Source organism: Phocoena sinus, chromosome 3 (genome assembly GCF_008692025.1).
Source record: "Phocoena sinus isolate mPhoSin1 chromosome 3, mPhoSin1.pri, whole genome shotgun sequence".
Lineage (NCBI taxonomy): Eukaryota > Metazoa > Chordata > Mammalia > Artiodactyla > Phocoenidae > Phocoena > Phocoena sinus.
In genome coordinates this window covers 27,034,958-27,061,672 of record NC_045765.1, presented here as the reverse complement: position 1 = coordinate 27,061,672, position 26,715 = coordinate 27,034,958, and the positions used below count along the sequence as shown (strand labels likewise).

Genomic DNA, 26,715 nt, shown 5'->3' with positions numbered 1-26,715 from the left:
GCGAGACATGTGAGTTCTCGCGGGAACTACATTCAAAAAGCCCTGGCGCTTAACCGAGAGCTTGCCGAGTGAATGGGCCGGTGTCTCTGCGGTGCGGTGGAGTTAACGTCGAGAATCTGAGCGCGGCGAGCTGCAGGAGCAGGGGAAGGGGTGAGGAGAGAGGTAGGGGCAAGGTACCTGGATGGAAGTGCGTGTGAAGAGGGAAGCTGGGGAGCGGCATGGAGAGGACTACTGGGGAGGGGAGAGCAGGGCCTAAGGAAACTGGGGGCCTGGGTCTCCGCCCAGGCTTTCAGCTGGAACAGCTTCTTCGGCGGAACTCAGTTCTTATAAAAACCAGGTTCCGAGCCGGTCTCAATATTCCGTTGGGCCGCTTCGACGCTCCCGAGGATTCTGCGTAGATACGGAAAGCCGGGTCCGCTGCCTGGGCCTCCGGAGGATAACAAACACTAGATCTGCGCTGTCCAGTACGACAGCCAATAGCCCCATTTGGCAATCCGAAGACTACACCAAAAAGTAACCTCATTAATAATCTTTATAATGACTAAATGTTGAAATGATCATCTTTTGGATGTGTTGGGTTAAATAGCGTATTGTTAAACTGAGTTTCACCAGTATTTACTTTTTTTTAAAATGTGGCACCTAGAAAATTAAAAATCGACATGTCTTGTTCGCATTATATTTCTACTGGACAGCGCTGCCTCATACAGTTACGTGTTGGATTTTGTCCTAGTTGCTTTTTACTCATTTGTTGGTTTAATCTTCTAAAAAAAAAAACCCGTTAGGTAGATGTTATTGTCCTTGTTTTACGGATGACAAAACAAGACATTGGGTAAGTTGTCCCAGTTGATGCAGCCATTGAGTAGTGAAAGTGGGGTAAGAACTCAAGCAGCCTGATTCCCTGAGCTCCCTGTCTCCTAAATGCTTTGTATATGCTACGTTTCTGAGAGGCAGAACAGAAAAGTGGTTAGGAGCACCAGGCTATGGAACTAGATCCTGTTCCCATCTCATTTAGCCACTTACTACCTGATAACCCTGGGTAAGTTACTTGACGTTTCTGTGCCTCAGTTTGTACATATGTAAAATTGGGGTGAAAGCCTTTTATTTCATATAGTTGTTGAGAGGATTAAGATAATGTTTGCAAAGTACCGAGCACAATGTCTGGCACATATTTGCTGTGCTTGTTATTCAACCCTGGCTACCTTTCTCTGCAGATTGATAGGTTAATTCTTACACATTCATTACATCTGTTGAAAAGTCACTTCCTCAGGGAAATCTTTCTTGTCCATATTCCCCCTGACCCTGTCCTCACCCCACTACCCAGATTAAGACAGCTGCCCTTTGTTATAGGCTCAGCACCATATACCTCTCCCTCTTGCACTTATCATGCTTGTAACTTTACATATCAGTTATTTGATTTAATGCCTTTCCACTAATAGACTGTAAGATTCAGGAAGGCGGGGATATTGTCTAGTTTGGGGATCACATTGTATCCTCAGCAATAGCACAGTACCTGACACAAAATAGGAATTCCAGCAAATCTTTGGAATGAATGAGAGCTAATTTTTTGGCTGCCTTGGACATTGCTGGTTGGGATGTCTTGAGGCTAGCTCCGTTTTTTCTTTGGTAAATATTGATGACAGTAGTACTTAGCTCAGGTCCATTAAGAGAATTAAATGTGATAATGCATCTGAAGCACTCTGCCTGGCAAATGGTAAATCCTTAGCAAATATAAATTATTATTAACAATTAGTGCAACAGTTAGTGGCTGGCCCCATCATGTACACGCTTTGGAAAGTTCTTGCATTTTAGAGCAGCGACAGGCAGCCCTGGATAACATAGGATACCTTTTTTTTTCCCCTGCTTCTAAAATCCTGTATTTCTTCCTTCATCTTCATTCTCAAAGATTTTGCTTCCTAATTTACTGATAAATTGAAGACATTAGAAGGGCACTTAGGCAGACTCCCGACACTATATCTACCTGCTTATCTGTATACCCATATGCTTTCCTTTACTTTAGATGAAACATTTATGTTCCTGTCCAAAAATCAGACCCTGCACATTCATCACTCCAGTAGTTCTCCATGTTTCTATATTGTTAGTTTTCCTTCTCTCCTGGATCTATCCCGTGTCATACAAGCATGCTGTTACTTTTTTCTTAAATTTTTTTGTGGTACACGGGCCTCTCACTGTTGTGGCCTCTCCCGTTGCGGAGCACAGGCTCCGGACGCACAGGCTCAGCGGCCATGGCTCACGGGCCCAGCCGCTCCGTGGCATGTGGGATCTTCCCGGACTGGGGCACGAACCCGCGTCCCCTGCATCGGCAGGTGGACTCTCAACCTCTGCACCACCAGGGAAGCCCTTAAAAATTTTTTTTAAATTATTTTTTCTTAAAAAGTTTTTTGTCTTAAAAAAATAACCCAAAAACTTGATCTTACTTTCTCTCTAGCTACTGCTCCATTTATCTGCTCTTCTTTGCAGCAAAACTATGCTTGCTGTCTACTATTCTCCTACCATTCTTTGCAATTCACTCCAATCAGGCCCACATCTCCCCATCAAAACTACTGTTAGGGTCATCTCCTAATTGACCTCCATTAATTCAAATCCATTGGCCAGTTCTCACCTTATTTAACTTAGCTTTTGGTGCAGTTGACCTTCTGCCTCCTTAATACATTTTTGTTTATTGACTTCTAGGACAACACATGCTCTTCATTTTCCTCCCACCTCACTGGTCATGCTTGAGTATACTTTGCGGTCTTCTTTCCCACCTCATAACAGGGCTCCAACCTTTGTCCTCTTCTGTTTAATTATGCTCATACTTTGGTGATAACAAAGCTCATGTATTTATGCTAATAACTCCCAAATTTATATCTCCAGCCCATACCCTTCTCCTACTTTTATAGCCATTGCTTACTTGACACATTTCATGTTTTAAAACTTAAACCTCTTATTTTCTCTCCCAAAGAGTCTTTACCCACAGTTTTTGATGCCTCAGCTATCGGCAAATCTATTCTACTAGTTGCTCAGCCAGAAGCTTTGGAGGCATTTTAAAATTCTCTTTCACACATCCCACATTTCCATTTGTCAGAAAATCACGTTGGCTTTCCCTTCAAAATATATGCTAGATCTGACCATTTCTCATCACCTCCTGTGGCAGCCACTCTGGAGTGAGCGGTCATCCCACCTGATCTTTCTGCTTCCAACTTGCTTCCCTCCAAACTATTCAGCGTATCAGCCAAAATGATCCTTTTAAATGTATCATATCTCTACTCCAGACTTTGCAGTGATGCCCCATTTCACCCAGCATAGACGCTAAAGCCTTTATTTACAATGGCCTGATCTCCATATTCTCCTCTGTTATCTCCTCTGACCTATGTATACTCTATCTTGTTCATTCTTTGGACTTCCTTCAACTGTAGTGCTACACCTCTACTTGGAACATGATTTCCCTAAATAGTACATGGCTAATTCTCTTATCCTCTGCAAGGCTTTGCTCGGAAGTCACTTGAGGGGCTCCCCATTCAACACATTTTAAATTTTATCCTAGTTAGGATACACCCACCTCTTCCAAGCTTACTTACCCTGTTTTATTTTTTTTTTCCATTTCCACTTTCTAGTGCATTTAGTTATTATATTATTATTGCTTGTCTTCTCCTACTGGAGGGTAAGTTTTATGAAAGCAGAGCCTTTTTTGGGGTCCGCTTGACCACTTGATGTATCTGAAGTGCCCATAATGGAGCTCGGCACATAGGCATTCAATAAGTATGTGTTGAAGGAAATGACTACATTGACTGGAGACATGGGAGAATAACTTAATAATGGCTTGTTGCTCTTTGAAGGCAAAGCTGATTTTAAGCCTGGCCTAAGAGCCTGGAACCAATTTGGAAAGGATGTTGAGTGAGGTTCAGTTAAAGTGGAATGTTTCTATATATAATGTTTAAGTCTTTGCTTGAAAATCTAGAGTGAGATTGTTCTTTAATTACTCTGAACATGGTGTCTGTTTTGCGTGCTTTCTTATGAATAACTAGGAAAATGCTAGTGAGTCTGTTTTCAATAAAGCACATTTAATGTGTTCAGGAAGTTAACACTGTTGTGAAAAATTGTGGACATGCTAGTCCTTACCTTATGAATCTTATTCAAAGGCATCTTTTTATATTTTAAGTAGCAGTTATGCTACTATAAAGTTTCTTGACTTCTTTTATTGTTGTCTTAACTTGGTTACTTGTATAGTGATATAATTATGAAACCATCCTACCTTAGCATTTAAGGAAGCTTAGCACACAATAACTGAATGGTTTCCTGATACTGCATTCCTTAGAAGCAAAATTAAATGTATTCATCTTTTTTTTGATTTGGTCTCAAATCGGGTAACAAAATAGTCAGACCTGGCTCTTAGAACAAGAATGCAAATTTGACCATTTAAAAGTCAGGAAGAAAATGCTGTGTTTTTATATGGCAGTGGTATTGAATATATACATACACACACATATCTTATTGATATGGAGTTTTTTGTTTAAGCTTAAGTACCTTTATTTCCTCTGTTTACAGTAGACAGGAAAAAAATCATGGAGGCAGATATAATAGCAGATCTTCGATGCAAGCTCAAAGAAGTTGAAGAAGAGCGACTAAAAGCTGCACAGTATGGTTTACAGCTAGTGGAAAGCCAGAACGAATTGCAGAATCAATTGGATAAATGTCGTAATGAAATGATGACCATGACTGAGGTAGGACACTATATTCCTGTTTACAAAGATGTGCTTAGCTACTGAAGATCTGTGTTGTCCAGCAATTATTAATATTATTTTTATTTTCTGAGGACTTTAGGCCTAGTTCCCACCCATCCCCATTAAAGGGAGATGAACTAAATGAATTTCTAATATTTTTTTCTGACTCAGTGTGTTCTGAGTTTGAAAAATAAGTTATTTTCACTCTCTTTACTACATACTGAATTTTAGACTTTGCTTTGTCTGCACTCTTCCTAGGTGACCTCACTTGTTTCATAGTTTTTGATAACATCTAAATGCCCCATGATTGTTACACCAAGTCCTTAGTTCTCCCCTAAAGTTTAGATTTTTGTATTCAATTGCCCACTAATGGGCATCTCAGACTTAACATAAACAGAATAGTTAATTCCCTGCCCACTAACCAAACATGCTCTTGCAAAATTCTTTACCTTACTTAGTAAATGTAATAACGTTCATCCAGTTACTTGAGCCAGAAATCTAGGAGTTTTACTCAATATCTTTCTGTCCCTTATTTCTAGTATTTAATCCATTAGTAAGCTCTAAGAACTTGACCTACAAAATATCTGTACCACTGCCACTCTAGTTCAGACCACCGTCATCTCTCCCTTAGATTACTACTGTAGCCTTTTGACTAGGTTGCCTGCTTCCTGCATTTGCCATTCACACCATTCATTCTTCACACATCAGCCAAGTGGTCATTGAAGAATATACAAAAGATCATGTCACAGCCCTGCTGAAAGCAAAGAGCAGCTTCCAGTTTTATTTACAACAAAATCCAAGCTCCTTACCTGGATTTGTAGATCCCCATGTGATCTGACCTCTTTCAACCTTTGACCTCATCTCAAACTACTTTCCTTTGTTCTTAGCTATACTAGTCCTGCCTTATGGGCCTTACAGGAGCTGTTGCCTCCATCTGAGTGGTTCATTCCCCACTGTCATGAGAGACATGACATGAGAGGGAATTTTGTCTGTCTTGTTCACGGCTGTATCCCTAATATTTGGCATACATTTATTGAAAGAATGAATAAGTCAGTTTTATTTAATAAATGCTCAGTATTGTATTTAAACTTTGATCTCAAAGTTTAAATATATCAGGAAAAAAAAACTAATGGCAACCCTTTTTAAAAATGTTCTCGTATTAAATCTAATTTTATGTATGTTATTTTTTAAAGCTTGTTGAAGAAGTTTGTACTAATGCCCTTTTTATCTTTAAACTTCCTTGACCGTAAGCAAAAGCTCTCTTAAATACTACTTTTGTCTTAGCATTGTATTCATCTGAGTGGTGTTATGAACATTTATGAACATGTTTCAGATGACTACATTCTGAAAGTGAGAGCTAATTCAGTATTTCTGTTTATACCTTGTCCACTCTTTCTTCATTTTACTCAGAGCTACAAGTAGAGCATATTATTATCAAACCAAATAATTCTCACTAGGAAAACTTAAATGCTATTAATTATTTTTTTTTTCCCTAGCAGAGAGAACTTGACTCATTGACAGCCTTAGAGCACTTTTTACTTCGTTGGCAGGACATAGAAGCAGTTACCATATCCCTAGCACGAACGTTAATATAGTCTCAAAATACCTCTAGGGTTAACATTAATACGACCTACAGTTATTTCAGATTTAACATGTGGTTGTTACTTAGAAAGCAGCAAATGTGTGAAACAGGAATGATTCAGCTGAAGGTGAAAACTGCTTATGTGTGATGGCTTTAAGTTATTTTTATGTAATTGAATTATAATTGAATCTGTTTTCAGAATTATGAACAAGAAAAATATTCTCTTCAGAGAGAAGTTGAGCTCAAGAGTCGAATGTTAGAAAGTTTGAGCTCTGAATGTGAAGCTATTAAACAACAACAAAAAATGCACCTGGAGAAATTAGAAGAACAGCTGAGCAGAAGCCATGGGCAGGAAGTGAATGAACTAAAAAATAAGGTTTGGATATCTCTGTATTTTAGAACAAAAATATTTCATGCTTATGCAACCATTTGTAAACTTTAGGTGATAGAAGATTTTCTTAGTAACATCTGTGCAAAACAGCTGAGATTAAGGGCTCCATCATTTTCATATTAGGAGTGGGAACACTGAGAAACAATAGTTCACCTAAGAGACTTGTATAAATAACATTCTATTAATTAAATAGGATTATTTAATTTTAGCAACTGAGTACTTGTTAGGGAGTTTTAGCTTAGTGGTCAGCATAGTCTCCTTGCTTAGAGCGCTTAGTATGCTAGTCCCTTTTCAGAAAGACTAGTTCCCTAACCTTCACTGCAACTAGTGGTACACTTTATAATTCCACAAAAGAAGCCAATAATTTTTGGTAAATTAATGTACATTAGAGTTGATACTTTATAGTTTGTTTATTGAAGATAAGCTAATACATATGATCCACTTCTTACACAATTCCATAAGGGAGGTACCATTATTATCTCCATATAACAGATGAGAAAACCAGTGTTTAAACAGATTGAGTAAAGTTGGATAAGATTATAGAGTGAGAAATTAGCAGTCAAAATTTGCACTGAGGCTGTCTGATATCAAAGCCTGTTTCACTGTGTTTCATGTACCATCTTTTTTTTTTTCATGTACCGTCTTTTAAGATGTTTATATATACCTGTACCACCTATACTGTTAATTAATTCTCATTAAATTGACTCCCTTTTTAAATGTTTTCTCATTTTAAGTAATGGTATCAATGAAATATATTTGAGCTGGTTATGTTTTGTCCTAATATGCAGTCAAAGATAACTATCAAAATATGTTTTCATGTAATACTTAGAATCATCTTGCATACCACTCTGACAAATAATAATTCAGCTTCTCTGAAGCTTCTCTGAGTTAAGACACCAATAACTGTTAATGATGCTTTTTTTTTTTCCTGGATATTATTTTCAGCTTAGCAGTAATTTTCATTACCTAAACAAAAAAGAGTAATGTAGGAAATATTCAGAGTCTGAAGTAAAGCCAGTTATAGAGATGGCTTTTTGGTGGAGTAAAGACTAAATAATTCAAAAAATATTTTCAGTCTTATTGATGTTCTCAAATTACTTGTGCCAATAATTTGGAGCTTTATTTGCTATCTTTCTTTCACTTATGTCTCATATTTAATCCATCAACAAGTTCTCAGAACTTGAGCTATGAAATACCCATCTCTGCTATAACACTGCAGTCCAGATCACCATCGTCTCTCCCCTACTATCCAGGCAGCCTGCTTCCATCATTGCTGTCATACCACTTATTCTTCACACGGCAGCCAAAGTGGCCAGGAATCCAGACCTACTCTGATTACTTGTATGGATTATTTATATGCTTATAAAACAAGGCATGTCACTGTCTGTTAAAAGATGCCTAGCCTTGGCCAAATAGGAAACCCCAATCATCTCATCATACAATAAGTCTCATCAAACATCATTCAGTGATGTTTTTCAGAAGAATGTCCACATTTCAACATAGATCAATCAGCTGAAATTTTTATTTCACATGATGAAAATAGAAAAGGGAAAAGAAATTATGCTAGAAGCCACTTATTTTTTAAATAGAAAACAAATACCAGGATATATTCTAAGAATGTTGAGACCCTATTGAAGATAATTCAATATAGATGATAATGATAACCCTGGACATCAAGCAAAAGCTTTTTATTGATAACAAGCCATTCAGTGAGTGTTAAGTGTGGTGCCACATGTTTTACCCACCCAATCTCAGTTGAGAGCCTCACAGTAACGCAGTGATGGTAGGTACAATCACTTAACAGTTTTACATTTGAGGAATGTAAGTGAGACAGGTTAAATCTAGGCCTGACCCTAAAGCTTCACCCTTCTGCTATAAGTTCGTTCCCTTTAAACAGGCATACCTCAGAGATACTTCAGAGTCAGTTCCAGACCACCACAAAAAAGTGAATATCACAGTAAAGTAAGTCACATGAATTTTTTAGTTTCCAAAGTAGTCTATTGAAGTGTGCGATAGCATTCGGTCTAAAAACAACAATGTATATACCTTAATTTTAAAATATTTTATGCTTAAGAATGCTAACCATCTGAGACTTCAGTGAGTCATAATCTTTTTCTGGTGGAGGGTGTTGCCTCCACGTTGATGGCTGCTGACTGATCAGGGTGGTGGTTGTTGAAGATTCTGGTAGCTGAGGCAATTTCTTAAAATAAGACAACAATGAAGTTTGCTGCATCAGTTGACTCTTCCTTTCATGAGCGATTTCTCTATAGCATCAATGCCGTTTGCTAGCATTTTATCCGCACTAGAACTTCTTTAAAAATTGGAGTCAGTTGTCTCAAACCCTGCCGCTACTTTATCAACTAAGTTTATGTTATATTCTGTATCATTTGTTGTCATTTCAACAATCTTCACAGCATCTTCACCAAGAGCAGATTCCATCTCAAGAAACCACTTTCTTTGCTCATCCATAAGAAGCAACTCCTCATCCATTAACATTTTATCATGAGATTGCCGCAATTCAGTCACATCTTCAGGTTCCACTTCTAATTCTAGTTCTCTTGTTATTTCCACTATATCTGCAGTTACTCCTTCACGGAAGTCTCGAACCCCTCAAAGTCATCCATGAGGGTTGGATTTAACTTCTTACAAGTTCTTAATTTTGATATGTTGACCTCTTCCCATGAATCACAAATGTTCTTAATGGTATCTAGAATGGTGAATCCTTTCCAGAAAGTTTTCAATTGACTTTGCCCAGATCCATCAGAGGAATCACTATCTTAGATAGCTATAGTCTTATAAAATGTATTTAAGTAATAAGAATTGAGAGTCGAAATTACTCCTTGATCCATAGGCTGCAGAACGGGTGTGTGTTACCAGGCATGAAAACAATATGAATCTCGTTGTACATCTTGCTTGGGTGACCAGGTGGATTTTCAGTGAGCGGTACTATTTTGAAAGGAATCTTTTTTCTGAGCAGTAAGTCTCAACAGTAGACTTAACATATTCAGTAAACCATGTTGTAAACATATGTGCTGTCAGCCAGGCTTTATTGTTCCATTTATAGAGCACAGACAGAGTAGATTTAATATAATTCTTAAGGTGCCTAGGATTTTCAGAATGGTCAGTGAGCATTGGCTTCAACTTAAAGTCACCAGCTGCATTAGCCCCTAGCAAGAGAGTCAGCCTGTCCTTTGAAGCCAGGCACTGACTTTTCCTCTCGAGCTATGGAAGTTCTGGATGACATCTTCTTCCACTGGAAGGCTGTTTTTTCTACATTGAAAATCTATTGTTTGGTGTAGCCACTTTCAGTGATTATCTTAGCTAGATCTTCTGGATAACTTGCTGCAGCTTCTAAATCAGCACTTCCTGCTTCACCTTGCACTTTTTTTTTTATGTTACGGAGACAGCCTGTTTCCTTATACTTCATGAACCACCTTCTGTTGGCTTCAAAATTTTCTTCTGAAGCTTTCTCCCCTCTCTCAGCCATCATAGAATTGAGGAGAGTTTGGATTAGGCTTTGGCTTAAGGGAATGTTGTGGCTGTTTTCATCTATCTAGACGTCTGAAATTTTCTCCATATCAGCAGTTAGACTCTTTAGCTTCCTTATCATTTGTGTGTCCACTGGAGTAGCACTTTTAACTTCCTTGAAGAACTTTTCCTTTGCACTCACAGCTTGGCTAACTGTTTGGTGCAGGAGGCCTAGCTTTCGGCCTGTCTCAGCTTTTGACATGCCTTCCTCACTAAGCATAATCATTTCTAGCTTTTGATTTAAAGTGAGAGATATGAACACTGAGAGGCCATTGTTAAGGTTAGTAATTGGCCTAAGTTTGAGTTGTGTCTCGAATAGGGAGGCCCTAGGAGAGGGAGAGAGGTAGGAATGACCATTCATTCGGTAGAGCAGTCAGGGCACACACAACATTTATCGATTAAGTTCACCCTCTTATATGAGTGTGGTTTGTGGTGCCCCAAAATAATTACAATAATAACATCAAAGATCACTGATCACCATAACAAATATAATAGTAATGAAAAAGTTGGAAAGATTATGAGAATTTCCAAAATAAGGCACAAAGACAGGAAGTGAGCAAATGCTGTTGGAAAAATCGCTTGGTAGACTCGGCTTGGCTCAGGGTTGCCACAAACCTTCCATTTGTTTAAAAAAAAAAAAAAAAAAAAAGCAATATCTGGGAAGTGCAATTAAGCAAAATGCAATAAGACAGGGTATGCCTGTATTCTTAGTGTTCCAAGATTTGGAACTATGTGACATTTTGGGAAAAGGAGTTAAATAGTCTTGTTCAGCTTGACTACCTTCCAAAATAGTTATACTGCAGATACCAGAACAATTTGTATTGCAATTGTATGTTCTGATGACCTTCACTACCTTTTGATTTATAGATTGTGATTTTTTTTTTACCTTAGTTAGAAAAACTGAAAGCCGAATTAGATGAAGCTAGGCTTAGTGAAAAGCAGCTGAAGCACAAAGTGGATCATCAGAAGGAACTCCTTTCTTGCAAATCAGAGGAAATGAGAATAATGTCTGAACGTGTACATGAAAGCATCTCTTCAGAGATGCTGGCTCTTCAAATTGAGCTAACTGAAATGGAAAGTATGAAGGTAATTTTTATGGCATGTGTATTCTGGAGTTTTCTTTTTTTCCCTTGTATATTTTTCATGTTTTTGTAATAATCCTTATGAGCTAGTTTTAAGGCTGAAATATTTTTTGGCCTAACTTTGATCTAACTAATTAAAAAATGTTTTACAGAATTTTTATTTTTTTAATTTTTTAAAATAAATTTTTAAAATTTTTGGCTGCATTGGATCTTTGTTGGTGCGTGTGGGCTTTCTCTAGTTCTCTACTGTTTTTTGAGGTGCACAGGCTTCTCATTGCGGTGGCTTCTCTTGTTGCAGGCTCTAGGCACGTGGGCTTCAGTAGTTGTGGCTCACGGGCTCGGTAGTTGTGGCTCGCGGGCTCTAGCGCGCAGGCTCAGTAGCTGTGGCGCACAGGTTTAGTTGCTCCGTGGCATGTGGGATCTTCCCGGACCAGGGCTCGAACCCCTGTCCCCTGCATTGGCAGGTGGATTCTTAACCACTGTGCCACCAGGGCAGCCTTACAGGATTTTTAGATGGATTACTTCAAATAAAGTAAAGCTTTAGGTTACGTGATTATGTAAGGCAGACTTTACTTTTAGATTAATAAAACTTCTGGAAGAATTTAGACATTTATCCTGATCCTAGTTTGTGTCATAAAAGCCCAATATAAAAAGTTGGTAGCATGGAAGTTGATATGTATATGAGTATAATTTTTTAAAAATTTTATTATGTACCTTATAACCTTTGACTATGTCTTAGTTTTAGTTTTGGGTGTGAACCACTGCTGATAGATAAACTGAACAGCTGCTAAATGAAGGATTATTCAAGAGAGTTTCTTCTTTTTCCATTCCTGTTGAATAGACCACCCTCAAAGAAGAAGTGAACGAACTACAGTACAGACAAGAACAACTAGAACTTCTTAATACTAATTTAATGCGCCAGGTAGACCGGCTTAAAGAAGAAAAAGAAGAGCGAGAGAAAGAAGCAGTTTCTTACTATAATGCCTTAGAGGTGTTGTGATTACAGTAACATCATCTTTTCCAATTTATAATAAATTGTTTTCTTGCTAATCTAATCTCTATTAGCTAAATTGTTTTCTTTTGAATTTAGAAAGCTCGTGTAGCAAATCAAGATCTTCAGGTGCAGCTAGACCAGGCACTCCAGCAAGCCTTGGACCCTAACAGTAAAGGCAACTCTTTGTTTTCAGAGGTACTTAAAATATTCCATTGATTAAATTGGCATTTCACTTAATAAAAGCATAATTAAACATGTTAATATTTTCTAGGTGGAAGATCGAAGGGCAGCAATGGAACGTCAGCTTATCAGCATGAAAGTCAAGTATCAGTCACTAAAGAAGCAAAATGCATTTAATAGAGAACAGATGCAGAGAATGAAGGTACAGAATTATTATGATCAAAGATTTATTAAACCTATTTTGAATCAGCATTACATGTACAAATATATCAAAGAAAGCATCTTTTCCTTCAAGGAATATACTTACATAATTATTTCTAGAACTGCATGATTTTAGAAAAAACTTTTTAATTGAATGGAAGATCCCTTTTGTATTTTATTTTAAAAAATTAATTCTGTGTAGAGTTAGTAGTGGTATTTTTAGCATCCATTGATTGATTGAGTTTTTAATTGTTACTCACTAGCCTTGCCAGAGAAATTGAGCTTTTAATTGTTTCTCACTAGCCTTGCCATTAGCTCTTTCTTTGTAGAGTGGGAAAAAACAAGTATTAAAAAGTTTTTCTTTCCTACTGTTGGCCTAGTTTCTTTCTGAGGGTAGCCCTAAGGTTCCTACTTCAGCTAAAACTAGCTCTCTCACAAATCTTCAATTCTCCCACAAAGGCTTAGTTATAGACTGAAATTTGAATTTCCTTTCCTTGTAGTTTCTCAAGTCAAGCATATAAGCCCTTCTGATTTTAAGGGTTTGTTGGGCGTCATTTCAGTCAAACAGCTGGTAACAGAAAAACATGCTGAAGTTAGAAAGATTCCAGTATTGTACCAATCCTTAGATTCCTGATCCCTGATCTGTTGTGCCTAACTCTCCTGAGGTGGTAACTAGAAGTCTGTAAGGCTTCCCGCCTCTTTTTCAGGATGATGAGATTCACCAAAGAAATAGGAAAGGTCAATGATTAAACTTTGGCATTAGATGACCTTGGGATTGAATCCTAGTCTGTCACTTGTTAGTTGTGTGACCTTGAGCAAGTATTTTTATTTTGCAGAGCATCAGTCACCTCATCTGTAAAATAGAGATGATACAACTTGACTCTTAGAGTTGTCCTGGAGTTAAATGAAGTGCCAACTTAAACAATAGTTGTGGCTTTTATTTCTAAGGATTTTAACTGTGCCATCTGGTTTACTGAGGCTCTCCCCTATCTGGGAATTGTCTCTTTGTAAATTTTCTCATATTTGCTCTTTGTTTTCTTTTTGTATTTGTTGGGCTACTGTTATTAATCTCTGAATGTTCCCGTGATACCCCAGACTGTCTTTAGACACAGGTAGCATTCTGAATCTTCTGAGGCTAAATGTGTCTAGCCTCCAGTTTGAAGCAGGAGCAAAGAGTGGATGCTTAAAAATGTTAAAACTCACCTTTCTCTCTTACTTGTAACCATAGCTAAAACTTCGTATCATTGCTCGCTTTACTCAAAAATGTATTTAAATTAATTGACATTTTTTAAGAACTCCAGAAATTTCCAAAGGCAGAAAGGATTGCTAGGTTTAGATTTTAGTTAATTTCCTTCTGATTGCTGTGTAACTCCAAGTTTAGGTGGAGTCATAATAAGGTAAGTTGATTGCTGCTCTTACAGAATAAATTTATACTTGTATTAAAGGTTGCTTCAGTATCCTTAGATGGCCTTTTACCTTTGCTTTCCATCCTTGTGCTTTGTGAATCGAACATTTGTGAATGTGAGTAGCTTAATAATTTCCCCCCCCTTAATACTACTGAAGTTAATCAAAATTTTTGAGAAACTGCTTCAGACCCTTAATGAGAGTGCATATGATGAGTACAGCACAGCATTTGGCCAGGCTCATTTACTGCGTAAGTGATGTGCTTCCAGACCACAGCCATGCAGCTCAATTATGTTTCACAGAAGTACAAATAATTGTTATGGACTTCAAATATCACTCATAGGTAGTCTAAATAAGTACTAAAGAGTTATGTCTAACTAGATTATTGGTATAAAATGTTTTCAAATTTTTCTAGTCTAGTGTTAGACTAGAAATAGCTAATTAGTTTAGCTTCCAAAATGAGGTCAAAGTAATATAGTACAAAATATGAACTGTATCGAAAATATGGTTATCAGACTCTTCCTCTCCCCCACTCAATTTTTATGGGAGGAGGGGTTTTTTTTTTTCTAGTTACAAATCGCCACATTGCTACAAATGAAAGGGTCTCAAGCTGAATTTGAACAGCAGGAACGGTTACTTGCCATGCTGGAGCAGAAGAATGGGGAAATTAAACATCTCTTAGGTGAAATTAGGAATCTGGAGAAATTTAAGGTATGTATAAACACCTTTAAAAAACACAGCCAAATTTTGGTTTGAGTATCTTAATACTTCTAACTTGAACGAGTTTCTTTATTATGTAATTAACGTATAATTTCCGTTGAGATTTACCAATATTTAATGTTTTCTTCTAGTTTCTTTATGCTTTTCATATCTGTTGCTGTTGTAAATTGTAACTCAGTTATACTCAGAGTGCCCATATCTTTAGTGTACAACTAAATGAGTTTTACATACATGTACCCCCTTATAATTACTCCCCAGCTCACGATATAGAATACTTCCAGCGCTCCAGAGCAGCACTGTCATGTCCCTTTCAAGTGAGTCCTCCCACCTTCTAACTTTGTATCAGCTTTACGTGTACAGATACTCTTGAACTTCGTATAAATGGAATCATTCATTACATACTCTTTTGCTTCTGTCTTCCACTCAACATTATGTCAGTGAGATTTGTTCCTCCTGTTGAGTGTTACCAGTAATTGATTCTTCTTCGGTGCTCTCCACCTCTGTTTTTTAATGGATGCATAGTAATACTTTTGTCACATTGTCCAATATTATGTGGCAACTGGAATTCATAGAGGTCTTTAATACGCTATTTAAAATTTTTTGAAATAAATTCAAAGTCCCAGAAAAGTCATGAAATTATTTCTATACACCCTTTACCCAGATTCCCCAATTATCAATTTGACCACATCTGCTTTTTTATTTTCTCTCTCTCCATGTATGTACATTTTTATCTTAAACATTTGAGAGTAAGTTGCAAACCAGATACCCTGTAACCCTTATGTTTTACCTCAGTGTTGAAGCTTATCCTTTTATATAACCGTAGCATTGATACAATGATCAAAATCAGGAAGCTAACATTGATATGTAGTTTTAGCTAAGTTGCCTTTTACATTTTACCAATTACCACTAATGTCCTTCTTGGAAAACAAAAATACCCAAATGCTTTCTTTTCTAGGGTCCAATCCGTGATCATTGTCTTTTTTTTTTTTTTTTTGTGGTACGCGGGCCTCTCGCTGTCGTGGTCTCTCCCGTTGCGGAGCACAGGCTCCAGACGCGCAGGCTCAGCGGCATGGCTCATGGGCCATGGCTCACGGGCCCAGCCGCTCCACGGCATGTGGGTCTTCCCAGACCGGGGCACGAACCCGTGTCCCCTGCATCGGCAAGCCGACTCTCAACCACTGCGTCACCAGGGAAGCCCCATATGTTGTCTTTAATTGCCAAGTCTCTTTAGTCTCCCTTAGCCTGGAACAATTCTGTAGGCTTTCTTTAACTTATATGACCTTGACATTTTTGAAGAGTACAGCCGTTTGCTTTGTAGATTTTCTCTCATTTCAGCGGGTGTGTGATATAATTAGATTCAGGCTATGTATTTTTGATGGAAAACTACAGGAGTATTATTATACCCTTCTCAATGTGTACATCAGGTGGCACACAATGTCTGTTTGTACCATAACTGGTTATATTAACCTTGATTGGTTGTGGTTATGCCTGCCAGGTTTCTCCAGTGTACGGTTAAGATTCTTCCCTTTGTAATTAATAAATATCTTGGGGGGAGTTACTTAGACCAAGTATATATCTGTTTTTCCTTATACTTGAACATCCATTGATGATTCTTGCCTGAAACAGGTTCTGTGATGATTGCCAAATGATAATTTCATCATTCCTTCTACATTTATTAGTTAGAAGAATAATAAAGGGATTGAAAAGAACTTTCCTCCTTGCTTATTTATTTATTTATATCATATAGCCTCATGAATTCTTATTTTATCCTGTGGATTGTAGTCTGTAACTTCTTTATTTACTCTGATCGCCCAGATTTGGCCAGCAGGAATACTTCCTTACTCTGGCACAACAAGATATTCCTAGCTCACCTGCCCCAGCCTTGGAATCAGCATTTCTGCAAGGAGCGCCGGTTCCTTTAAGTGGACAGTGGCACTTAGAAACCAAGAACTGGGCACTAGATGTGCTTATTGCTACTGGAATGTCATCACTTCTAGACCCTTTTAGCAGACAGAACTAGAAGTCTGTGTGTGTATATTTAGTGTATTTATGTATGTGTTATATGCATATTTATGAATGTTTTGTGTGAATAGGTTTGTGTGAGTATATGTATTTATATATATATACACATAAGAAAACCTTGATTTCATACTTAAGAACTCCAGTTTGAATCTGATACCACAGGCTTCATTGCCTACCCCATTTTATCCACCAGTGAAAAACCTGGCGGTTATTGTCCTCAATATATTTGCTTATTTACTCATTCTTAGAATACATATATTGATAGTTTCGGAATTACCCTACTCACTGAAGTTCAGGATTTGTTTGTAGTTCTTTTTGTTTTTAGCCTGAGGGTATATAGTCAAAATACTGTGTTCAAAAGTTAACTTGGGGTTTTTTTTTTCCCCTCCTCCCTTACTCCTCTTTGATATGAGTGTGTTATGCATCTGAAATACAGTTAGGTTTGTTTGTTTCTGTTTCTATTTTGTTTTGTTGCCCTCCATCCATCCTTGTTGAATTTATGTATATACTTTTTTCCATGTGAAACATTAACAAGGTTCTAAAAGAACTATAAAGAAGATACACTCAGAGACATATCTGTCTCCCCATCCCTCCTATGCTGTTTCCACCCCACCCCTTTAGGTAGCCAATTCCATTTGTTTCTGATTTACTCATGCTGTTTCTTTTTGCAAAAAGAGCAGCTTTATATAGGCTTTATTTTCTCCCTTTTTTTTTGGACAAAATGTAGCATAACACAGATAGTCTTTTATACTTTCCTTTTTTTCATTTAACTTTAACCTGGAAATCACTTCATCTCAGTTTAGAGAGACTTCCTAATTCTTATTAACAGCAACAAAGAATTCCATTGTATGGATTCTCATACATTCTCCTGTTTCTGGGTATTTAGATTATTTCCATTATTTTGCAATTATATACAGTGCTATATATACAGTGCTACAAAGTACATTTTGCATATATTTGCATTTCCTTATTGTTGTAGATGTATCATCAGGGATAATTCCTACCGTGCAATTGCTGGGTAAAAAGTAAATTAATACATAGTTTTGTTAGATGTTCTCAAACTCTTCCACGTGGCTTGTACCAATTTAGATTCCTGCTGGCAATAATGTATCATAGTGCATATCATTGTTTTATGGGTGTATTTATTTGCCTGTGTGCATAGAGGACTTAACACGTTTTCTTGTAGTATTTGTACAGTTTCACTTTTTACATTTAGAGATCTGATCTCTACTGAATTTTATTCTCATGTATAGTGTGAGATATAAGTCGAGTTTTATCTTTTCCAAATAACTAGCCAGTTGTCCCAGCATCATTTATTAAGAAGTCAGTCTTGGTGGCAGTGATTTATTTATTTATTTACTTTATTTATTTATTTCCTGGCTGCATTGGGTCTTCATTGCTGCGCGCGGGCTTTCTCTAGTTGCGGCGAGCGGGGGCTACTCTTCGCTGCAGTGTGCAGGCTTCTCATTGTGGCTTCTCTTGTTGCAGAGCATGGGCTCTAGGCATGCGGGCTTCAGTAGTTGTAGCACGTGGACTCAGTAGTTGCAGCACATGGGCCCTAGAGCTCGCAGGCTTCAGTAGCTGTGGCGAGTGGGCTCAGTATTTACAGTGCATGGGATCTAGGGCACGCAGGTTCATTAGTGGCTCGCGGGGTCTAGAACACAGGCTAAGTCGTTGTGGCACGTGGGCTTAGTTGCTCCACAGCATGTGGGATCTTCCCGGACCAGGGATCAAACCTATGTCACCTGCATTGGCAGGCAGATTCTTAACCATTGTGCCACCAGGGAAGTTCCTGTGGCAGTGATTTAATATGACACCTATACCATATATCAAATTTCCATTTATGCTTGAGTCTATTTCTGGATTTTCCATTCTATTCCACTGGCCTACTTCTCTGCACATCAAACTCATGCTTTTAATTTTAGAGGTTTTATAGTATGTTTTGTCTGGTAAGGCTGTTCTCCCACCATAGCTTTTCTTTCTCAGCATTTTTCCTGGCTATTCTTTCATGTTTGTTTTTCCCTATGAACATCTTGTCTAGCTCCAAAAAAAATTTGTTGGCATTTTTATTAGGACTGCGTTGAATTTATAAATTAACTTAGGGAGCACAGATATCTTCTCACTAAAGAATTAATTAAAGTTTACAAATGACAAATTTTGTAAACATTAATAACCTTTTAGGCATTCTAAATTGTAGGCGTTAGTGTATCATAAAATTTTAAGTTTATATAACTTTCTTTCTCTTGTAAGAACTGTTGAAAGGACTGCAATTTTGGTTAAATTTGCAAAACATCTCCTGGCAGGTGTATGTGGCTCACTAGTGGACTCTGCACTATACTTTGACAATTACAGCTTTAAATTAGGGGCTTTTACCTGCAATCTCTGAAATTGTTTACACGTTTTTAAGCAGATTTACATTTTTTTTTCCCCTAGAGAAATTGTACAGAGATTCCATCAGAATCTCAGAAGAGGGGGCACCAAAAATAACTGTAAGGATCTCCACTCTTTTTTATATTTTTGTAATTTATGGCTTTGTCATAAAGGCCAGAACTAAACCCTGTATTTGTTTCTTCCATTTTAAAAGCCAGAAGAGAGAAACCAGAGGGAGGATACAGGTGTACTTAGAACCATAGGCTTTGGAGACAGATCTGCGCTCAGATTCTGTCTTCTCAGTTTACTTGCCTGTAGCATTGTGAGCCAGTTCCCTCATCTGTAGGAGAGGAATGCTCATTCTTGTACCTACTTCAGAAGGTAAATGAGTTAAGTGGATAGTGCTTAGCACAGTGTCTTCCATATGATAAGCATTCAATAAGTGGTAGCTGATACTATTATTAATAAACCTATGCTAACCTAATTTGTTACTCATTTTAAGTAATAAGTATTGTTTTCTTTAGAGTTTATATGAAAGTATGGAATCTAAGCCTTCAGCCAACTCTGTTGCTCTGGAAGATGACACCTATTACACAGATTTACTTCAAATAAAGCTTGAAAACTTAAAGTAAGTGTTGGGGGCTTGGGAAGACAGAGACTCTTTTGACTTGCTTATAATAAGTGGTTATAGTTTCGTTTTTAAATCGCCAGAAGAAAATTCCAGAAAGGAATGGCAACAGAAATACCTCTGTGCAGCAAATGAGATTTATTCAAGATATAATTAGTGCTGGTTATTGAAGAAAAATACCTTCAGTGAATAATGAAATGTTTTTAGTTCTTTATGTTTTTCATAAAGCTCTTCAGATTAGTAAGTAAAAAAGACCTTTAAAGTAGAAAATGTTCTTATGGTCTAAATTTTTGAAGAATACATATCATGTAACTTAAAACTTAAAGGAGTTTATTTACACATGCGTAAATGTGGAAAATAGGCCCCCCTTTGTTCATTTCCTTTGAAATGAGATTGTTTTTCTAATTTGAAACTGCTATTGTTAAAGCTTATTTTGCTTATTGTTTCTTTGTTACTAAAAACCCAGGGAAATATATTTTACTAAGAGTTCAAATATATAATATAGTAAATAATTTGTAGTAACTATTACACTTGCTTATTGTGTTATTTTAATATTCCTTGGTTCTCTTTTTTTTTTTATTAATATAGCAAAGAGAATGAAAGCACTAAAGGTGAATTGTCCATCCAGCGAATGAAAGCATTATTTGAGAGCCAGCGGGCTCTGGATATTGAGCGAAAACTTTTTTTGAATGAAAGGTGCCTCCAGCTTTCCCAAAGTGAAAATATGAAGCTGAGAGCTAAACTAGATGAGTTAAAACTGAAGTATGAACCTGAAGGTATGTATGTCTCATATTTTGTCTTTTATATCACGAGAAGCTCTGAGAGATCATATCATTTTTTTCCTTGCTACAGCTTTATGCACATCATATTACAAACTAATTTGTGGCTATGTATCTGTATTTAATAAATTTATTGCTACAAAATGTGTAGGAAAAGTCAAAGAACCTGGGTACTAGGTGTGCATGAATATAATGGGTATTCTTTTTGGATATCTGTATAGTAGAACCTTGACCTTTGAGACTTTTCCATTTAAGATTGCAGCATCTTATGTAATACCAAAGAGTTCAGTTTCGTTGAGGCAACTGATGTTTGAGAGCTATATTAGTTAATACTAATGTTTATAGAAAACTTAAAATAATGGAGACTTAAACAAGATAGGTATTTATTCCTCTCCCTGATAAAAGTCTGGAGGGGGCATTCTAAGACTGATCAGTGTGAGGATCTAGGCTTCTTCTGCACTGTTCATCGACATATATCTCCTTGAGCAGAATTTAGTTACATGGCCTTACCTGCCTATAGGAATAGCGGAGAAATTCAGCCTTGATTCTCAGGGTCCGTGTTCCCAACTAAATCTTTGGGATTCTATTAAGGAATAGCAGGACGGATATTAGAGGACAACTATCAAGTGTAATCACTGAGATAGGAAATAGCCTAAGCATATAGGCTCTGCAGATGATACATTTAAAAAAGTGATTTTACATTATGTAAATTAAAAAATAAAAGGCCCAGAATAGAAGAGTCTAAGAACGTGATGGTTCTTAGACCAAAAAAAAAGTTCTGTTACATGTTTTAGGTTATAGATTTTTCAGCCCCTATGCTGTTCACATGCCTACAACTTTCTCTTCATTATTATTTCAGTGACTGAAGTGATTCTCAACAATAGTGAGGAGGTTGTCAGCAATAATAAGGATTCTTTATAGTTTAAAAAAGCTTTTTCTCTCATCCTTTCTCCCTTCCCTGATTAATAGCCTGTCCTGATTAAGAATTATCCGTTTCAAATTTCAAAGGTCTGCTGTGAACTGAATACAGCAAGCAGGAGGAAGTATAATGAATCTAGATGGTGTGGATTTCAAAGGAGCAGTGCTAGAGAAAGGGAAAATACTGATTTAAAAACAATGGTGATACCAACAGGAACACCAGCCCCACATTCAACCATGGTTTCTCCAACCTCACCAATATTTTGATTTTGAAAATGAAAGACACATTGGTATGGGGGTACAGAAAAGGTATTAGAACAGTTAATTCTGTGACTGTGTATATGGACCCGCATAAGGGATGGAATGATGTTATGTTAATCCTTATAAGACACAGTATTGAGTCTTCACTCAGTGGGTACTTTTAATCCCCATTTTACAGGTAAAGAAAACAAAGCTCACGCCTTAGATTAAACGTGAATGCATATAGCACATTAACACGGTGCTTTACACTTAGCAGTTGCTCAATAAATGATGACTATTATTATTCAAGGTTTAAAAAAAGAAAGAATACAAAGCTCAGAGAGGTTAAGGACTTTCCCAAGGTCACCCAGCTGCAGAGTATTGTTAGCACTAGGATTAGTACCTGGATTCCTTGACTCTTCGCCACTATATCCTTCCTGATTTCCATGGTGAGATCTTATGAAGCCCCATGCAACTTTTATCATAACCCTAGAAGAGAACATTTAAGTGTTCATTCCTAGAGAGTCAAATATATTGAGATCCTAAGGAAAAATTTATAGCCAGATAACCTTGAAAAGGTATAGTTAATGGAATCCATGAAAAAGAAAGGATTAAAGACAATGTATTTCAGTAAGGAGATGAATGGGTTTTAAAGGAATGGAAGTGGAAAAGAAGGAAAGGAAAAAAATACATTTATAACTAGTGCTACCTTATGTTGACTGTGTGTTTGATTTATTGACTAGGTCTATTTTTAATTGGTTTTTTTCTCAGAGAAAATTGAAGTGCCTGTACTCAAAAAGAGGCGTGAGGTACTTCCAGTGGATATAACCACCCCTAACGATGTATGTACCACCAGTGCTGTTGAGGAAGAAGTTTATAGATTACCACCTCAGAAAGAGGAGGTACAGTCCTGTCCTAACAATTTAGAAGATAACTTGCAGTTGGAAAAGACAGTTTCTGTAAGCACATCAGGAGTCATTCTGTCTCCTTACAAAAATCTGTCCGTGGGTACTCAGCCAAGGAAGGAAAAGAAATGTGTGAAACTTATAGGAGTTCCAGCTGAGTCGGAAGCCTTAAGTGAAAGAAGTGGAAACACCCCTAACTCTCCCAGGTCAGTGTCCTCTTTCCTTCAAGGCAGTGAGCAGCCTTCTCCATCTCTTCTCTATCGCTGCATGAACTGCACTATCTGTTTCTTTATCTATTTTCTTAGTATTGCATGCAGTATAATTCCCCAATTTCATCTGCCTACCTTCCGATTTTCTAAAACTTTAGGAAAGACTAAAATGATTACAGGGGAAAAGGACTCCTGAATAAGGGAATTGTTTTAAAAAGTAACATTTTTCTATGTCATGAGGCAGAAATACCCCAGTCTAGTACCTCTTTGAATGTTTTGTTGGTTTGAATAAATGTACAGTTTTATTTTTTTCCTGATTCAAGAGTTGCCGTGAAAAAAAATTAACTTATCTCCTAAAAGGGCTTTCCATTAGTCTAAGAAATTTCAGCCTTCCAAAAAACTGTTAGGTGAAATGTTTTATGGCTTTTGAAATTGTTTATCCTAAGCCTTCAAGAATGTGCTTTAATACCTATTCTGACATTTTAAAATATCAAAGGTAATTCATTTTCAATTTACACCCAAACTTCAAAGCCTCTAGTTTCTGCATAATTGAGTTTGTGACTAAAAGAGGAAGTGTCAGACATGTGTGTCTGTAGGAATTAATGTTTTAAGGACCTTATCCTTTAAAAAAAAATTAAAATAATAGAAGGCAGAAGGTAAGAGAAAGTGAGTGGAAGGAAAAGGTAGGTACAGTGGCTGAGGTTAGGGTGGTATAAGAAACACGTTCTTGGGCCTCCCTGGTGGCTCAGTGGTTGAGAGTCTGCCTGCCGATGCAGGCGACAGGGGTTCGTGCCCCGGTCCGGGAAGATCCCACGTGCCGCGAAGCGGCTGGGCCCGTGAGTCATGGCCGCTGAGCCTGCGCGTCCGGAGCCTGTGCTCCGCAACGGGAGAGGCCACAACAGTGAGAGGCCCGCGTACCGCAAAAAAAAAAAAAAAAGGAACACGTTCTTGGTGTGTGTGGCAGGACCAAGAATGGGCAAAAAAGAAGTGAATGTGGAAAATGGAGAAGGTAAAAAAAGATGATAAAAGATGAAGGATGTCTTTATGCAGTGGAATGATAAATGTAATTAAAATAAATAGACATTCTAAAAATTAAGCATATTGATGTGAAAATAGTTAGCTTGGATTGTCTGCTATGAAAGGAGATCTTTAAGGTACTCCCAGGGTCAGTCTTTGATGGAGGGGTACAGAATAAGACATTTTACTAGTATGCATTCGAATTGAAATAGTAAGACATAGCCCACCTTATGTAAAAGGGCTTTCTAGTATGTTTTATCTGATTTGTTTTCAAGTCTTCCGTGCTACTAAACAGTATTCAACAAAGAAAGCACTTCAACAATATTGCAGTTATTAGAATTAATAATAGGAGTAATACTCCATTTCTTGAAATTTTATGTAGTCACATTATAACCCATAAGTCACATAAAATCAAAGCTTAATATTCTCAAGGAAGAAGCAGCTTTAAATGAATGATATCTGATACACACATGGTTTCGAGTAGTTCTGAAGTGAATTCAACAGGTTATGCTTGTATATATGTGATTCACTGTGTATATGTGTTTTGACCATTTTATATTCCTGGAGGTGAATTTCCAGAATTGATCAGTGCAAACCTTACTATCTACGTTGTCTTCATTTCTTTTTCTGCCTTTTTTTGCTTGATAACAATTATTTAAGCAAATGTATTTAGCTACTTGTTTGACTCAAGTAGCACGTTGGAATTTTTTGTCTTGCTAAACAAAAACAAATAAAATAACAAAACATTTGTTTTTTTGTGTGTGTGTGAGTTCATCTGCTACCTTTAGATGTTTCCAACCTTTTGCTCTCTGCATGATTAACTTAGACACACAATCCTATGGTAATATTGCAATAATAAATACGGCTTTTATTGGGAACTTCACTATTGCATGCTTTATAAATTTAATTGATGCTCTTGTTATAAAATATCCTTATAGGCACTTTAAAATATCTCTTCACTTTTTTTTCTTAAATTATTATTTTGCTAGTTGAAATTCAATTTGAGTTTTAATGAGATAAATAGACGTCTATTCATGCAGCCCAGGATTCCTTGTTAATTTTTATCTGGCGTTTGCCTTTTGTAAGTCATGTTAACATTAAAATACTGCTCTAGCATTAAAATCTTTTTTTTAGTTGTGTTTATCATGATAGGCACCCTCATTATATTTTAATTCTTTAATTTAGGCTTTGCCATGGCTTTTTATTCAACCTTAAAGACATTTCTTTAGACATTTGAAACATTAAGTCTATTGATATAAAAAGGTTCTTTTAGTGCAGCAGTGACTTAGTTTTTTTAATGGTATTGAAGTCAACTATAATTTTTCTCCTTATATACCTAAAAAAAAAAAAAACACCATGTCTCATTAAGAGGTCCATTATACTGGTGGATTGTTTCTTCTTTAATTTTTCCTAACCACATTTGAATTCAGAGTGGATGCTTTAATGCCTGTAGGTTAGCTGCTGAATCAAGGCTTCAAACAGAAGTTAAAGAAGGGAAAGAAACTGCAAGCAAATTGGAAAAGGCAACCTGTAAGAAATCACACCCTATTGTATACGTGTCCTCCAAATCAACTCCAGAGACCCAGTGCCCTCAGCAGTAAAGACTTAATAAGAGTAAGGTACCACTTGCCCAAAAGACTGCTCTGGAGGTTAGTTAAGATTGTCTTCATCTGAAGTATACCATCTTGTAGCTTATTTCCTTCTACTCATTGTGCCAGGAACTGGCGTTTTCATGCTCCTTTGACCAAACATTCAAAATGTGGTTGTGATTCTAACCAGGAGAGTTCCCTAAGTGATGAACTATGAGTCACAGTGAATAAACCATTAGCTGAAGGAAAGTGTTATTACAAATTTATTGGTTACATTGTATATAGATTTTTAAAGTACCTTCAGAGCCATATATATTTGAAAAGAGAGCACATTAACTATGATATTTTCCTATGTACATTTTTATGAATGTAGTTTTTCACTGTATTGTGAAAATAGAAAACTTGGTTTAAAAATATATATTATATTGTAACTAGATTTTGTCAGCGTGTAAAGCACATATGTTCATCTTTGTATTCGTATACATGATTTAAATTTTGTCTCAATTACATGAAAAAAATAATTTTGAAATTTAAAATAAAACTGCTATAATTTATCCCCTTTTTGTGTTTTTACTCTGTATAGATAATAGCATGTTATCAAAGGGAATAAAGGAAGAAAAAAGAAACTTCAGGGATTCTTAATTCCCTGGTACATATAATTTTTATATATATATATATATATATATATATATATATATACACACACACACAGACACAGACACACACACACACACACACACTATATATATATTTTCAATTCTAAACTTTACAAATAAAGACTTTTTCCTGTAAATGATTATAGCCTTGTCTATAACTTAATTTCATGTATACATTAAGTGGGTGTATTGGAAGTTTATTTTAAGGAACTGCATTTTGTATAAATAGGGAGGCTGACAAGTCCAAAATCTACAGAGTGGGCTGGCAGGCTGTAGACCCAAAGAAGAGCTGACGGCACAGTTCAAGTCCAAAAGCTGTCTGCTACAAAAGATTCCCTTGTTCAGGGGAGGTCAGCCTTTTGTTTTATCCAGGGCTTCAACTAATTGCATGCGTAGGCCCACCCACATTCTGGAGGGAAATCTGCTTTACTCAAAGTCCACAGCTTTAAATGTTAATCTCATCCAAAAGAACTCACAGAAACATCTAGAATGATGTTTGACAACATATCTAGGTTTTGTGGCTCAGCCAAGTTGACACATACTTAACCATTAACAGTGGGTTAATTAGATGTCTATTGA

General features: G+C 36.9%; 2 protein-coding genes across 8 annotated transcripts in view; both read left to right on the top strand.

Annotated features, from left to right (window-relative positions):
• Positions 1 to 517, top strand: part of LOC116751001 (dipeptidase 2-like) — a 67,093-nt gene extending 66,576 nt beyond the window's left edge. Inside the window, 1 exon segment of the mRNA XM_032626495.1 lies at positions 338 to 517. Coding sequence (XP_032482386.1) covers positions 338 to 517 — 180 coding nt within the window.
• Positions 17 to 26,034, top strand: SPDL1 (spindle apparatus coiled-coil protein 1). 7 transcript variants are annotated; one of them, XM_032629259.1, is made up of 12 exons: positions 17 to 150; positions 4,546 to 4,721; positions 6,503 to 6,679; positions 11,114 to 11,308; positions 12,146 to 12,295; positions 12,395 to 12,493; positions 12,570 to 12,680; positions 14,654 to 14,794; positions 19,720 to 19,823; positions 20,412 to 20,599; positions 22,532 to 22,871; positions 25,345 to 26,034. In XM_032629259.1, exons 2-12 carry the CDS (start codon positions 4,563 to 4,565, stop codon positions 25,490 to 25,492), a joined length of 1,812 nt encoding a protein of 603 aa, XP_032485150.1. In that variant the 5' UTR covers positions 17 to 150; positions 4,546 to 4,562; the 3' UTR covers positions 25,493 to 26,034. The 7 variants fall into 7 exon arrangements, with proteins under 7 accessions (XP_032485150.1, XP_032485149.1, XP_032485151.1 ...); XM_032629258.1 differs by having other exon boundaries at positions 20 to 162; positions 25,345 to 26,033; XM_032629260.1 differs by lacking the exon at positions 11,114 to 11,308 and having other exon boundaries at positions 54 to 162; positions 25,345 to 26,032.
• Positions 26,035 to 26,715: the final 681 nt, after the last annotated feature.